Raw genomic sequence first — 12,939 nt, forward strand, 5'->3', positions numbered from 1 at the left:
AGGTTGAGGCTAGATAGCAATCTGACAGCAGTGCTGATTCTGTGAAATTGGCAGATCATGAGGAAAGCAGGTAGGGTTGCATCACTGCTTAGTTCTCATGGCCCACTTACATGCCCAGGGAAGTGCTATTTGCCACTTTGAGGCCAGGCAGCAATTTTCTCCAGTTTGGCCAGGTATCCTTGGTGGAGGCGTTTTTTTTTGGGGGGGGGGTTGCCATCTTTTGGGCATGGAGCAGGTGTCACTGGGGTTGTGGGGATGAGGTATTTTTGAATGTCCTGTATTATGCAGGGGGTTGGACTAGATGACCTTGAGGTCCTTTCCAAGTCTATTATACTAATTAGAATTATGTGTAGTTCTACAGTGTTGATATTTATCATAGTTGTCTGACTTTTTCTGAAACTGCAAGGAAATGTTGGTTTGATTAAAGTATTTTAACCTTTAATTAACAGAAAATCTTGACAGTTCTTTGATATGAAGCTTTGCAAAATTCATGGGTTTCCTGTAACAAACGGATGTTGTAGCAACTGTAGAGCAGTAGGCCTCTCATGCTGATTCCTGCATTGAGTATAATTAAAAGCAAGAAGAAGAAGAAAAATGTTAGAGAAGATTTATTTATGTATTTATTCCTTGGATTTCTATCCTGCCCTCCTCACCAAAGCAGGCTCAGGGCGGCTCACAACACTCAAGATTAAACAATAAAACAATGAAAAAACAGTTTCGACAATTAATAAAAACAATTAAATAATTTAAAACAGTTTTGGTGCTGGTATAAATTTCAATTTAAATATATTCTCCAATGTTGAGCATCCTCTTGTACTATAATTCAGCTGAAGGCAAGTCGAAATAGTGCTGTTTTACCGGCCTTGCAGAACTGAGCAAGGTCCCCGCAAGGCCCTTACTTCTTCTGGAAGTTGGTTCCACCAGTAGGAGGCCGCAACTGAGAAGGCTTTCTCTCTAATAGACTTCAATTTCGCCTCCCTTGGAATGTGTGGGAATGTGATTTGTGGGAATGTGATTTAATGACTAGCTGATAAATAAACACAGGGCTGCTTTATGTTAGATTTTGCCCTTATTGCTGTTTAATTGTAATATGCATTTACTTTTACATTAATAATAGGCTAATTGCCAAGTATTTATTCAGAAAACACTAAGTTTTCACATTTTCCTATATTCTAGCAACTTCCCTTCTGATTCCTGGACAGATCATTCCTAGGATTGTGAGACCCTTACGAAAGAACAGCCACACAAGTTAGGGAACTGCAGTTTCAGAAGATTGTTTTCACCTTCTCTCTCCTCCCTGAAATGCACCAACTCACATGGTTGTTGTTGTACAAAGGTACAACTGCCCTAGTAAAGATCTTCCAAGGTGCCAGAGAAGCTATTGAGAACATGGCAAAATCAGTATTTGAAACATATGTGGATGGATGATCCATAAATCACACACTATTTTCTCCCCATCTTGAGTATGTAACACTTCAGCTCACCACTACACTCGGCTTATTTTGAGCAGGAATGCACAGGAACGCAGTTCCGGCTTGCTTGGTGTTGGGGTGTGTGGCCTAATATGCAAATGAGTTCCTGCTGGGCTTTTTCTACAAAAAAAAGTCCTTTGTGGAACTATGGTGACAACAGGGGGTGTGGCCTAATATGCAAATACATTCCTGTTGGGCTTTTATACAAAAAAAGCCCTGACTATACTTACTAAAGCTTATGCACACAATACAATAAAACCCTAAAATACATACTTATCACAGAGTCCCATTGAATATTTCTGTGCAACAGATCTTTGAAATGCTTTCTTCAAAATTAGGGTATTCCAAGTTTTTGATGCCCATAAGATAATTCTTAAATTTATTTTAAAACTTTTTTTCTGGAGACCCTAGTTCATCATAACATTTCATCACTGGCTGCAGTGCCAATCAAATAGCACTGCAAATCAAACTGAATAATTCTACAATGTCCAGTTATAATTACAGTATGTCAGCCTTGTGATTTAAAACATCAGTCACAACATTCAGAATCTAAATGATGTATTTGCACACCTGGTAACATTGACAATTTATAAGCTAGTTAACTGTGATGAGATAATAAGGCCATGGTTTGGCTAAAAGGTTTGGTTTAGCAAAGGATTCTCTTTCCCAAGTAGGATTAACTTTTTTTTAAAGGAGAATCTGGATCATTCTTAAACTTTTTCTGCTTCCCCCAAGTAGTAAGTTCAGCTTCCTTTGGATAAGAGACGACTGACCACTCAGTTTTTTTTTTTTTAATTACTGTGTTTATATCTATACAACTAGCATTCAGGGAAAGAAATTCCTGCTTCAGGTCTGCCAAAATAATACTGTTCACCATAACAATAATGTGGACTTTTGCAGTCCTCGACACTTTTAATCTTACTACACTTAATTCTGTCAGAACAGTCATGCCTCTCCAGCCTCAGTACAAGTCTCAGAACTAATTAATGTAGATAAGCCACCTATGGGGACATTTTCAGTCAATATCTCTCATAGACAAAACATCAATCTGGCTGCCTGAAAAATTGCAGATTTATACCCCACCTTTCTCTCTGAATCAGAGACTCAGAGCGGCTTACAATCTGCTATATCTTCTCCCCCCACAACAGACACCCTATGAGGTGGGTGGGGCTGAGAGGGGTCTCACAGCAGCTGCCCTTTCAAGGACAACTTCTGCCAGAGCTATGGCTAACCCAAGGCCATTCCAGCAGGTGCAAGTGGAGGAGTGCGGAATCAAATCCAGTTCTCCCAGATAAGAGTCCACACACACAACCACTACACCAAATTAGCCTGGATAACTGGGGTGGAGGAAGTAAAAATATTATGTTGTTTAGTTTTACTATTAGTAATACACTAATTACTGACAACTTTTCTTATTTTGCTGACAGAACTATGAAACTGTCAAAAGTTTGTATCCAGGTATGCAGTATGTTTTATTTAACAAATGCCCTGTTTATTAAACAAGAAGAAGAAGATATTGTATATCTCGCCCTCCAATCTGAGTCTCAGAGCGGCTCACAATCTCCTTTACCTTCCTCCCCAACAACAGACACCCTGTGAGGTGGGTGGGGCTGAGAGGACAAGGGTCACCTTTAGAATGTCACTTTAAAAATTATATAACTTAACATTGTAGTATTCAGATTTTTCATCATGATCTTTGGTTTAGATTAAAAAAACCTGTAAAAATTATTGGGCCACGAGCTTTTTTGCTCCAACTTGTCCAATTCTCTTCCTTATTTAAGCTGCTGTTCCACATGGCTTTTGTCCATCAAAGTCCCATGAATTCTACTTTTTTGGTGGTCAAGGAAAGTCTATCCTCCTTTTTGCACCAGCTTTGAAGCTAGAATTTAGTATTATGCTTAAAGTTATATCTCAGTCTTAAAACACACTTACCTAGTTAAGCACACATGGACAAAATCAGCTGCTTTTCTTGAACAATGGTTGGGTACTGTAGGCATCAGTCCTCTATGGGCCCCAATATAAAACATGGCTGCTATTCTATCCATGGATGCCAGTGGTGGCTTTCCTGTGGCCATCTCAAATACAGTGCAACCAATGCTCCAGATATCTGATTTTCTTCCATATCCAGTTTCATTTATTACTTCTGGTGCCATCCAGTAAGGAGTGCCATGGATAGATTTGAGTGGTTCACTGTGTGCATCAGTCAGACTTACACATGCCAAACGTTTTGCGCACCCAAAGTCTATGAGTTTGATCACACCATTTGGCATAAGCATTACATTGTTGCCTTTAATATCCCTGTGCACCACATGGTTTTCATGCAGGTATGCAACTCCATGCAGAATTTGTCTTGTATATTTACAAAAGACTATTTCAGGTAATGGCCCAAAACGGTGAATAATATTTGAAATTGAACCCCCAGGAACAAATTCCATGAAGATGCTCACAACATTATATTTTAAACATGTTCCCAGGTACCCCACGATGTTGATGTGTTTGAGAGTTTTCAAAATCTCTACTTCTTCTTGCAATTTCTGGTATTCCTTTTCAGTCCCAACTTGATCACAGGTGCCCAGTGCTGCTTGTTTCACCGCTATTAATTGCCCCTGGCTTGTAAGTCCACAATACACCTATAAATCAAATCATAATTTTTTGTTCAAAATTGAACTAAAACTTTTAAAATATTTCTGCTATTAATACTATAGCTTAATGTATGTGTGTAATAGAATTATTCTGATATAGCAGAGGCATGTACAGTTTAAGCTATATTTGTCTGTGTGTGTGAGAGAGTGCCATACGTGATTGCCATTTTCTGCATATTCTGCAGCCTTGATTCATGCGAATGCATATTACTGGAAAACTGATTTTCAAGTAGCACATACTGGAGCTACAGAATACACATTTCCCTTTTCATCACACAACAGGACAACTGCAAATACTGAGATGGCTGCACATAGCATGTGGAATAGGAGCACAAGAACAGTAATGCCTGAAAAGGGTTATAGTCATGCAGGGTTTCTACACATCCTTAGGATGCGGGAAAGAGCAATAATATAGCTTCCTGCCTACCCTAATGCAATTTATATTAATTTGCACTGGAAACAGTTGAGTTATTCTATCCCAAATGATCCATTGCCTTTCCTGGCATGAACTTAGTACATATTGAAGTCTGATGAACAGCTGAGCTTCCAGTTATGTAAATTTAAATCAGCTATTTAAATTTTTTAATTTGTAGATTTAATGTTTGATGTTTTAATGTTTTTTGGAATTGTTTAGCTATCCAACATATTGTTGGATCCCGCCTATATATTTTTTAGCAGCACCGTAATGTAGTTTAATAGATTTTAATTGCTTAAGTTTTATTGTTTTTAGTTTTGTAACCCAAAATTGTTATTTTAAATTACTGTTAGCTGCCCTGAGTCCACTTGTGAAGAGGGTAGGATATAAATGTTTAAGTAAAGAAAATAAATAAATAAAATAAGTAAGCTGCTCTGAGTCTGCTCAGAGGGTAGGGTGGGATATCAATATCAAAAATAAATAAATAAAATAATGGAACCCCTCATAGTTTTTGTCCATTATCTCTCTCACTAGTAAAAATGCAGAGCTGGATTTGGAAAATGACTGGAAATAGTGCCAAAACTTGCTCTTATTTTCTAATCCTAGATCCTGTTGTTTTCGAAGGGGACAAGTAAAGAAGCTGCAATCATACATGTAGCTCAGGTATGTAAAAACCTAGCTTTGCAAGCTGGTTAGCTGCAATGTTAAAATGAGCCACCAGTAGAAACGACTTTACTACCTTGTTTTTGCATGTAAACTAAAGGGCAGGATTCACCATTAATGGGAAGAAGCAGATGCATTCCTTCAGTGATAAGTATTTTACTAACTGCAGTCATAAATAAATATTTATATTGTTAGCAGGGAATTTAAGACCTCATTTGGATTCCCCTTCACAGTCAGCCACAGGGATGAGGGATGATGGAAACGTTATACCTGCTTCTCAGAGACTGGGAAATGGTGTTTTGAATCAAAGTGTCTTGCTACATTCCAAAATGTTCTAAGAAATGCTATAAATAGGAATATTGTGGAAGCAGTTGTGATGATGGGAATACAGATAATCCAATATGTATTCCCTCTGCAACTTACTGTGCCATAGGCGCCTTTTCCAAGGATTTCACCTTTGGTCCACATTATAGGATCTTCATTAGTTAAACTGTTTTCTGAACATATTACTGCACTGAATAATCTGTTTTCCCTGTTGGACTCCAGGACAATTGGACAGCAATTCTGTAAAGGATGGTAGAAGTATACAATACAAACTGAGTGTGAAATAACACAAAACTAAAATCCATTGTGACTTGCCCTGGTAATTGTATACATCAGTGGTCCCCAACCTTTTTGGCCCCAGGGACCGGCGCCAGGGTCAGCCCGCCAACTGCAGCCACAGAGCTGGCAAGGGTGGGGGCACCCAATTCGGCCTCCCCCTGCCCCCCTGTGGTGCCTCCCCCCATTTTCCTCTTCCCTCCTTCGCCCCCCTGCGCAGCCTTACCACCGCCCCTCCCCCATTTTCTCCTCCCTCCGCCCCCCCATGCAGCTTCTCCTCCTCCCCCATTTCCTCCTCCCTCCTTCACCCCCCCATGCCACCTCACCATTTCCCTTCTCCCCGTTTTCACCATTTTAAGGCTGGGGAAAGGACCGTGAAGCGCCTCCCAGGCCGACCCCCCCTGACGATCAGCTGATCGATGGGGGGGGGGAGGTCGGCCTGGGAGGTGCTCCATGGCCCCTTCCCCAGCCTTAAAATGGTGAAAACGGGGAGAAGCATTGCAGGGGGGGCAGGGTGATGAGGCTGTGTGGCCCATTTCAAGCAGGTCGTAGCCCAGTACTGGTCTCTGGCCCGGGGGTTGGGGACCTGGTATACATTATTGAGAACATACATTACAAAGTTTGTATAGCATTTTGCATGCAATAGTGTTGATTGGGAAGAATTTAATAATAAATCCATTGGTGGTAACTTTTATTAAATGTTCCACTTGAAGACACTCCCTAAATCATGGGATAAACCTAACACTGATGTTATTCCTACAACCAGTAGATTTGTCAAGGGTTGAGTCATTTGGACCAATTTCCTTATTTAATCAAGAATTAAGGATTTGGACTACTGTGATTGCACATAGACTGAATGAAATTATTAACATATATGTCCAATCAGACTAAACTTGCTTCATAAAGAACACAACCCATTAAAATGCATAACAAACAATCCTGTTTTGAATTACTGATTAAACATATGCATGATCATAAGAACATAAAAGAGCCCATCTAGTCCAGCATCCTGTCTTGCACAGTGGCCAGCCAGTTCTTCCAGATGGCCAACGATGGCAAAGAGGCTGAGGCATTACTCTGATGTTGCCTTCTGGCTCTGGGATTCAGGGAATTAGTGCCTCTGAATATGGAGGTTCCCCTCAATCACCATGGCTAATAGCCATTGATAGGCTTATCCTCCATGAATCTATCTAATCCCCTCTGAAAGCTGTTTATTCCTGTGGGCATCAGGACATTCGCTGGAAGTGAATTCCACATTTGACTTACTCTCCATGTAAAGTAATACTTATTTGAACCTACTGCCCATCAGTGTAATTGGATGCCCTTGAGTGCTAGCATTTGGGGAGGAGAAAAATTTCTCTTTATCAACTCTCTCCACCCCATCATGCCCCCCCATTCTTTTCTAAACTGAAAAGTCCCAGACTCTTTAGCCTTTAGGGTTTGTAGAATCTTTCGGGCTCAAGTGCCGTGTTCTACTGGAGAAAGTTTTCCTTCCAGATGTTTCGTTCTCAGCTGCGGAGAACATCCTCAGTGGCGTTGCTGCCGGAGCAGGTGCTCTGACCTTCTTGGCTGCTGTGCATCCAAGAAGCCTTTCCTCATATGGGAAGTGCTCCAACTCCCTAATCATCTCCGTCATCCTCCTCTGTACTTTTTCCAGCTCTGCAGTGGCCTTTTGGAGATACAGTGATCAGAACTACTGTACACAATATTCCAAATAAGGCTGCACTATAGCTGTATAGAAGGGAACTACAATGTCAGCCATTTAATTTTCAATCCCTTCCCTAATAATCCTTAAAAATAATTCAATGCAAGATTATGCAATCATGTTATGGATGTAGAAAATGCTTTTCACTATGTTGAATGGCCATACTGATTAGCCACCTTGGAGAACTTTTTAATCTTGGAGGACATTTCAAGGAAGGATTAATATATCGCTTGCCTGCTGCACAAGTGCTGATAAATGGTCATGTTTCAGAACATTTTTCATTATGTAGGGATGCAGCAAGAATGCCCATTATTCCCTCCTTTTGTTTGCCTTAATTATCAATTTATCTACTGCTGAAGTGAACAATGCTTCCTTTTGGAAGAAAGCTCTCAAGACCAGTTTCAAAATGGTATTGAAAAATTTAATGTCTAGTTGAAAAGTCTAATAATATACATACATATTTCTTGAGAAATAGATTTTATTAATTTCTGAATGATGTTTTAGGACATTATTTAACCATATGTTTGAGTTGTTATGAGCAGACATGACATACATGAAACTAATATTCACATGATTGTTGTGCATTTTCTTCCATATTTTGTGTTTTTCTTAGTGATAATAAAAACAAACAGCAAATGAGAACCTGAGCCTATGACAAGGTGAGCTGCCCAAAGTAAGTTTATGCAAGAGATAGAATATAGAGACTCAAGTGAGTCTTAACACACTTTGAACCATTCTGAACCTCCACTGTTAAAGAATTAATGAATGCTCACCTTATTATTTACATCATTTGTTGCGTTGGCTTCTTTATTCCCAGTGCATCCCTTTTGTGCTTCATCATTTTCATTCTTTGTAACTACTCTGGAACCACTGGCACCATCAAGAGAGAGCAATTCGGCTGCTAAGCAACAAAATAAGTCCTCCGTTATTTCTTTATTGTTCGTAATGCTCAGAATATTTTGATGTGCCTGGAAAAATGAGCCTGTAGAATGGTAAGTCCACTTAGTCGATGTATTTCTTAAGTTAACATTTCCCAGTTGCAGATTTTGTTCAGGGGAGCTTGCTACTCTCTCTTCTGGTGAAGAAAACATAGAATCCGCTCCCTTATTATTCCCACTGCACATATCCTGAATTGCTTCCTGATCCACAAGGCAACTGGGGACTTCGGTTCTCCCATGATTTAAGAATTTGTTGTTATTTAGACTTTTGTTTTCATTTGTTTCTTTTGTACTGCTTAAAAAAGGAGCATATTTTGCATGCTCTTTAACTTGTGGCCAAAGTAATTCCTGGATACTGGTGACAAATTCTTCATGAATACCAACATCACCAACACCTGAAGAGTATTCTAGTGAGACATCTTTAAGAGCTGCTAAGCATGTATTAGTAATGACTTCATTTGGTTTAGCAGATTGTGTGAACTTAGTGGAAACTGGAAGCAGCTGAGCATCATCTTTATAAAATGGTGTGGAATTCCTTGAAATGTTTATTTGCCCATTTGTGTTAGAAGTGACTATGCCTTCATCCTGCTCTTGGGTTCTGCCCTCCAACTTGGATGCCTTTCTTGACATCATAGCCTTATGCTTTTGTTTAATGCCATGAGGATTCATGTGTGGTTTAGGATATGTTGTTCTCTGGGTATTTCTTGCTCTGCCGCTTTTCTTGCTGAGATTATTAGATTTATGCTTTATAACACTGAGTCTCCTAGTTGGAACAGAATGTACATTCTTGCAACACCTGTTCTCATGTTCTGTAGGCTCACGAGAGTATACTGGAGTCCCAAACATTTCATAAATACCAGGGCCTTTATCACTGGAGTGTATTTCCTTAAACATGTCACTGTATTTCAGATCCATGAAGGCCATGGTAGATTGTGCTTGTCTGACAGACGGAGTGGTGTTTTTTTCTAAGCTAACAGAGCTGTTGGAAATACATGGAAGCATTTGAGAGTTTCTGATTCTTAAAATGGCTTTTTGCCTGCTGAGGCTGTCTCTTCTGAAATTTGAGGAAATCCCAGCATTTTCATAAGACTGTCCTTGGACATGATAACTTGGATTATTTGTTTTATTTGTCTGATGTTGAAAGGAACTCTTGCCCAGAATAATGAAGTCTTGAGGCATCTTGGTACATGTATTTTTTAAAACAGATTGGGTCCTTCTGCTCTTGACTTCATATCCATCATTCTGTTTGTGAGCAAATATGTTAAAGCCAAAGCCCAGGTTAGATGGCATGTGAGGGGGGCTATTCTTTCTTGGTGCACAATATCTAGAAGCTCAGGGAATCTGAGGTGGTTCATAATCTAATACTGTAGTATGAATGACGGGAGCCATTTCACCAATGTTTCTTTCAGCTTCAGGGACACTAATATTTTCCATCACCCTCAAGTCTACAGTTGTACAAGTACTGCTTTCTGATTGTTCCAAATCCATTAAAGGTGGATCCATTATCTTTGACCAGCTTGCATCTAAATCTGTATTACTAAATTCAAGAGTAGAAATATTTACATTACATTGACATTGTACTCTAGTTTAACTTCTGAGGATTCTTTTTTGTTTGGATGTATTTTAGGGCTATTCCTGAATACTAATTACTTCCCCCAGGTTTGGTTTGGTTTTTAATTTCTCAGGATGCTTTAACAGATGATATTCATAGATACCATTTCAGTTGGATAGGCATAAACATTAGAATGATCAAACATTTGGTTTACAACAAACATTCTCAGAGGTTACCATTGTGTGATATGTTTTCAGTTGGCTCCTTCATTTTTTATATCTGCTATTTTTATATTGTTGTTTTGTAACTGTACTTTTGTTTCTTGGGCTTTGAAGCATCCGAAGGATATGCAATAGTTATCCAGGATGAAGGAGTGTGTATCTCTGGTTAGAAGAAAGCTATCAAGTATACTAATGGGAGTCTAATCGTCAGACTGCATAGGGCCCCTCAGTTGATTCATTGGCTGGGAAACCAAATATTCCTTGTACCAGTAGAATGAGCATTCAGAATACTTGAAAGACCATTCCTTTTGGACTTCTTCTTAAACTTGTATTCAAGAGGAGGAAGTTACATAATTCTGATAAGATAAAATGTAATTGATGAAAGTTTAGCAGAAAGTTCCATAAAATAACTAGTAATCACCATTATTTGCACTTGAAGAAAACAAGTGAGTTTTAAGCGCTGATACTTCTTGATCATATGAGTGCTAATTTCAGTTTTAACCATTGAAGCGGAGACTAATCTAGTTAGGTTTGGAGGCACACATCAGTCTATATTTGGACATGCTTACTAACTTTCAATGTAAAAAAATTGTAGGGGTGGGGAATTCTGACTGGCTTCCAAAGGCATTACAAAGGACTCACACATTAAAACCTTTCATTTTACTTATCAAATTTTTCTATCCAGGAAATAGAAAATTTGATAAATAAAATGAAACCAGGAACCCTGGCCCTGATTTTCTACCTTCAATTTTTTTCCATAACAGGATCAGTTGTGGGCCCCCATATTAGCAGAAGTTTTTACTTTAATAAATGAATCAGGCAAAATTCCAGGAGGTTGGAAGCAGGACATTATAGTTCCAATCCACAAAAAAGGGGATAGACTAAATCCAGGTAACTATCATCCAATTAACTTTGGATCAATTAGCAGTGGGGAAGCTGTATGTGTCCTATTTGTTAGACAAGTTGACCAACTGGATGACAGATAACTCTATACAGGTTCCTGAGCAAGTGGCCTTCCGGTCAGGTTATTCCACCCTGGACCATTGTTTTGGTTTCTCTCATCTTATAAAAAAAAATACGCTTCCTTTCCCAGTGATTCAATGTACGTAGCCTTTATGGACTTAAAGATGGCATTTGATACTGTTCCAAAAACAGATTGTGGCAAAAACTTGCTAACTTTGGGATCTTCTAACTATGGTATAGACTCTCACCTACTCTGGTTGATTCAATCATTTTATGATTCATCTGAATCAGAATTCTGAGTTAATAATCAAGGACTCTAGTCAGATTCCTTTAAATTACATAGGGGGGTCATGTAGGTTTGTGTCTTGGCACCCACCTGTTCAATCTTTTTATAAACTATCTCCCAGGAAAACTTAGACTCTCTAACTCGCATGCATCTGTGTTGGGTAACCTTCCAATTTCTATGCTTATGTATGCTGATGACACCTAACTGATTGCCAGGGGTAATTTTGTAGAAAAATAGGTGGTGGAGCTCATCCAGGGACTGTTATAAGAACATAAGAGAAGCCATGTTGGATCAGGCCAATGGCCCATCCAGTCCAACACTCTGTGTCACACAGTTGCCAAAAAAATTATTTATATATATATATATATATACACACACACACACAAACATATATATACACACTGTGGCTAATAGCCACTGACAGACCTCTGCTCCATATTTTTATCTAACCCCCTCTTTAAGCTGTCTATGCTTGTAGCCGCCGCCACCTCCTGTGGCAGTGAATTCCATATGTTAATCACCCTTTGGGTGAAGAAGTACTTCCATTTTATCCTTTTTATCCATTTTAACCTGACTGCTCAGCAATTTCATCAAATGCCCACGAGTTCTTGTATTGTGAGAAAGGGAGAAAAGTACTTCTTTCTCTACTTTCTCCATCCCATGCATTATCTTGTAAACCTCTATCATGTCACCCCGCTGTCGACGTTTCTGCAAGCTAAAGAGTTTCAAGTCTGTCTATAACTCTGGCTCAATCAAAGAGCCTGCTGGGTAGAACCAAAGTACAACCAAATGCTGCTAGCTCATCCTCTCCCATTCCCCCCTCCCATCAGAGAACTGTTCCTGCTTTGAAATGGTAATGTGTGAAAAGTCTTATCTGTGCCTTCTCAGCTCAGGCTTGGGGGAGAGGAAGGAACCTGGGAGTATCAAGGCCAAATGGGCCTCTAATCAACATGAGAATGTATTTGTAACATCTATGTGTGAATGTCCTCTGCACAATCCTCCCTCCCCGTAGGAATCCCTTTGAAGTATACCTTATATGCAATGTATCTACTGTATGTTCTTTAGTCTTTTCAAGACCTGGCTTAGGCCACAAGTATCAGTATCAATAAAACAGAGTCTTTGTATCCACACCAACTCATCATTGAATCTGCAGACTTGACAAAGAGCCCCAAGCGTTTTAACCTTTCTTCATAGGGAAAGTGTTCCAACCCTTTAATCATTCTAGTTGCCCTTTTCTGTACTTTTTCCAATGCTATAATATCCTTTTGAGGTGCGGTGACCAGAATTGCACACAGTATTCCAAATGAGACCGCACAATCGATTTATACAGGGCCATTGTGATACTGGCTGATTTGTTTTCAGTTCCCTTCCTAATAATTCCAAGCATGGCGTTGGCCTTTTTTATTGCAATCGCACACTGTCTTGACATTTTCAGTGAATTATCTACCACGACCCCAAGATCTCTCTCTTGGTCAGTCTCTG

The 12,939-nt window shown here is 39.4% G+C and overlaps 1 protein-coding gene across 1 annotated transcript; it reads right to left on the minus strand.

The window, feature by feature from the left end:
* Positions 1–368: 368 nt before the first annotated feature.
* Positions 369–9,922, minus strand: MAP3K19 (mitogen-activated protein kinase kinase kinase 19). Its single transcript, XM_060257108.1, has 4 exons — positions 8,271–9,922; positions 5,616–5,756; positions 3,405–4,102; positions 369–555 (listed from the first exon to the last, which is right to left on the minus strand). Exons 1-4 carry the CDS (start codon positions 9,723–9,725, stop codon positions 489–491), a joined length of 2,361 nt encoding a protein of 786 aa, XP_060113091.1. The 5' UTR covers positions 9,726–9,922; the 3' UTR covers positions 369–488.
* Positions 9,923–12,939: the final 3,017 nt, after the last annotated feature.

This window comes from Heteronotia binoei, chromosome 16, assembly GCF_032191835.1.
Source record: "Heteronotia binoei isolate CCM8104 ecotype False Entrance Well chromosome 16, APGP_CSIRO_Hbin_v1, whole genome shotgun sequence".
Lineage (NCBI taxonomy): Eukaryota > Metazoa > Chordata > Lepidosauria > Squamata > Gekkonidae > Heteronotia > Heteronotia binoei.

Coding starts and splice junctions, on each gene's coding strand:
- MAP3K19 (XM_060257108.1), bottom strand. CDS start 9,725: ATGCCATCTAACCTGGGCTTTGGCTTTAACATATTTGCTCACAAACAG. Junction 5,757..8,270: donor CAAATGATGTAAATAATAAG/GTGAGCATTCAT, acceptor CATCCTTTACAG/AATTGCTGTCCAATTGTCCT. Junction 556..3,404: donor GTCCATGTGTGCTTAACTAG/GTAAGTGTGTTT, acceptor TACTCAATGCAG/GAATCAGCATGAGAGGCCTA.